A 1,221-nucleotide genomic window follows, 5' to 3' on the forward strand; every position below is an offset into this window, starting at 1 on the left:
GAATATCCTCTATATACGCGATCTCTTGGGTAGATTCGTAAATGGGCCGTCGAAATGAGCAAGTTTGATATAGAATATAAACTGAGGACTACAATTAAGTCGCAAGTATTGGCTGACTTCGTGGACGATTTCAGTTCGGGACTATTGCCTCTAGCAACCAAGGAGGCAATAATGGTGTCAGAACCAACATCGGGAGTTTAGACCTTATTTACGGACGAAGCTTCAAACGTAAAAGGATCCGGGCTTGGAATAGTCTTGATCACGCCTTCGGGGGAACTTTAAGGGAAGCCATCAGATCGATACATTTAACTAATAATAAAGCAGAGTACGAAGCTTTCATTGCAGGGCTCGAATTGGCCCTGGGACTTGACTCTGAAGTCATCGAAATCAAATGTGATTCGCAGTTGGTGGTGAATCAGGTCTATAGAAATTTTGACAGCAAGGAAGAACATATGCAGCAATACGTAGTAAAAGTTCCAGCTTTATTGGCATGATTCCGAGAGTGGTCAATTACTCATATCCCGAGGGAAGATAACGCGGAAGCATATGCATTGGCAAATTTGGGCTCTTCGATAGAAGTCCAGGGATCAGAATTAGGAATGGTAGTACAAATGATGAACTTAGTCTTGGACACAGATGGTTATTATGAGGTGAATTTGACTAGTTTTGCTTGGGACTGGAGAAACGAAATAATCGATTATCTCGGGCATGGAAAGTTTCCCGAAGACCCCAAAGCATCAAGAGCGTTACGCGCCAAAGCCGCACGTTATAGCTTCAAGAAAGGCCAATTGTACAAAAAATCCTTTCAAGGCCAGTTGGCCTGGTGCTTAGGAGCATCAGAAGCTAACTATGTCATGAGAGAAGTCCACGAAGGGATATGTGGCAACCACTCAGGTGCAGTTTCTTTGGTGCTGAAATTAGTTCGGGCAAGATATTACCGGCCCCGTATGGAAGAAGATGCCAAAGACTTCGTACGAACATGTGATAAGTGCCAACTCTACGCACCACTAGTACATCAACAGGCGTAACGCCTACATTCGGTTCTATCCCTTTGGCCGTTCATGAAATGGGGGATGGACATCATCGTACCATTACCACCGGCTCCCGAAAAGGTAAGGTTTTTTATAATTTTGACTGACTATTTTTCTAAATGGATGGAAGCAGGTCCTTATCAGAAGATCGGAGAACGCAAAGTGGTCTACTTCTTATGGGAAACCATGA

At 43.8% G+C, this 1,221-nt stretch overlaps 1 protein-coding gene across 1 annotated transcript; it reads left to right on the forward strand.

Moving 5' to 3' along the window:
* Nucleotides 1–599: 599 nt before the first annotated feature.
* On the forward strand, nucleotides 600–1,221 carry LOC107821241 (uncharacterized). Its single transcript, XM_016647666.1, has 2 exons — nucleotides 600–971; nucleotides 1,165–1,221. Exons 1-2 carry the CDS (start codon nucleotides 600–602, stop codon nucleotides 1,219–1,221), a joined length of 429 nt encoding a protein of 142 aa, XP_016503152.1.

The sequence above is a fragment of the Nicotiana tabacum genome, chromosome 19 (genome assembly GCF_000715075.1).
Source record: "Nicotiana tabacum cultivar K326 chromosome 19, ASM71507v2, whole genome shotgun sequence".
NCBI lineage: Eukaryota > Viridiplantae > Streptophyta > Magnoliopsida > Solanales > Solanaceae > Nicotiana > Nicotiana tabacum.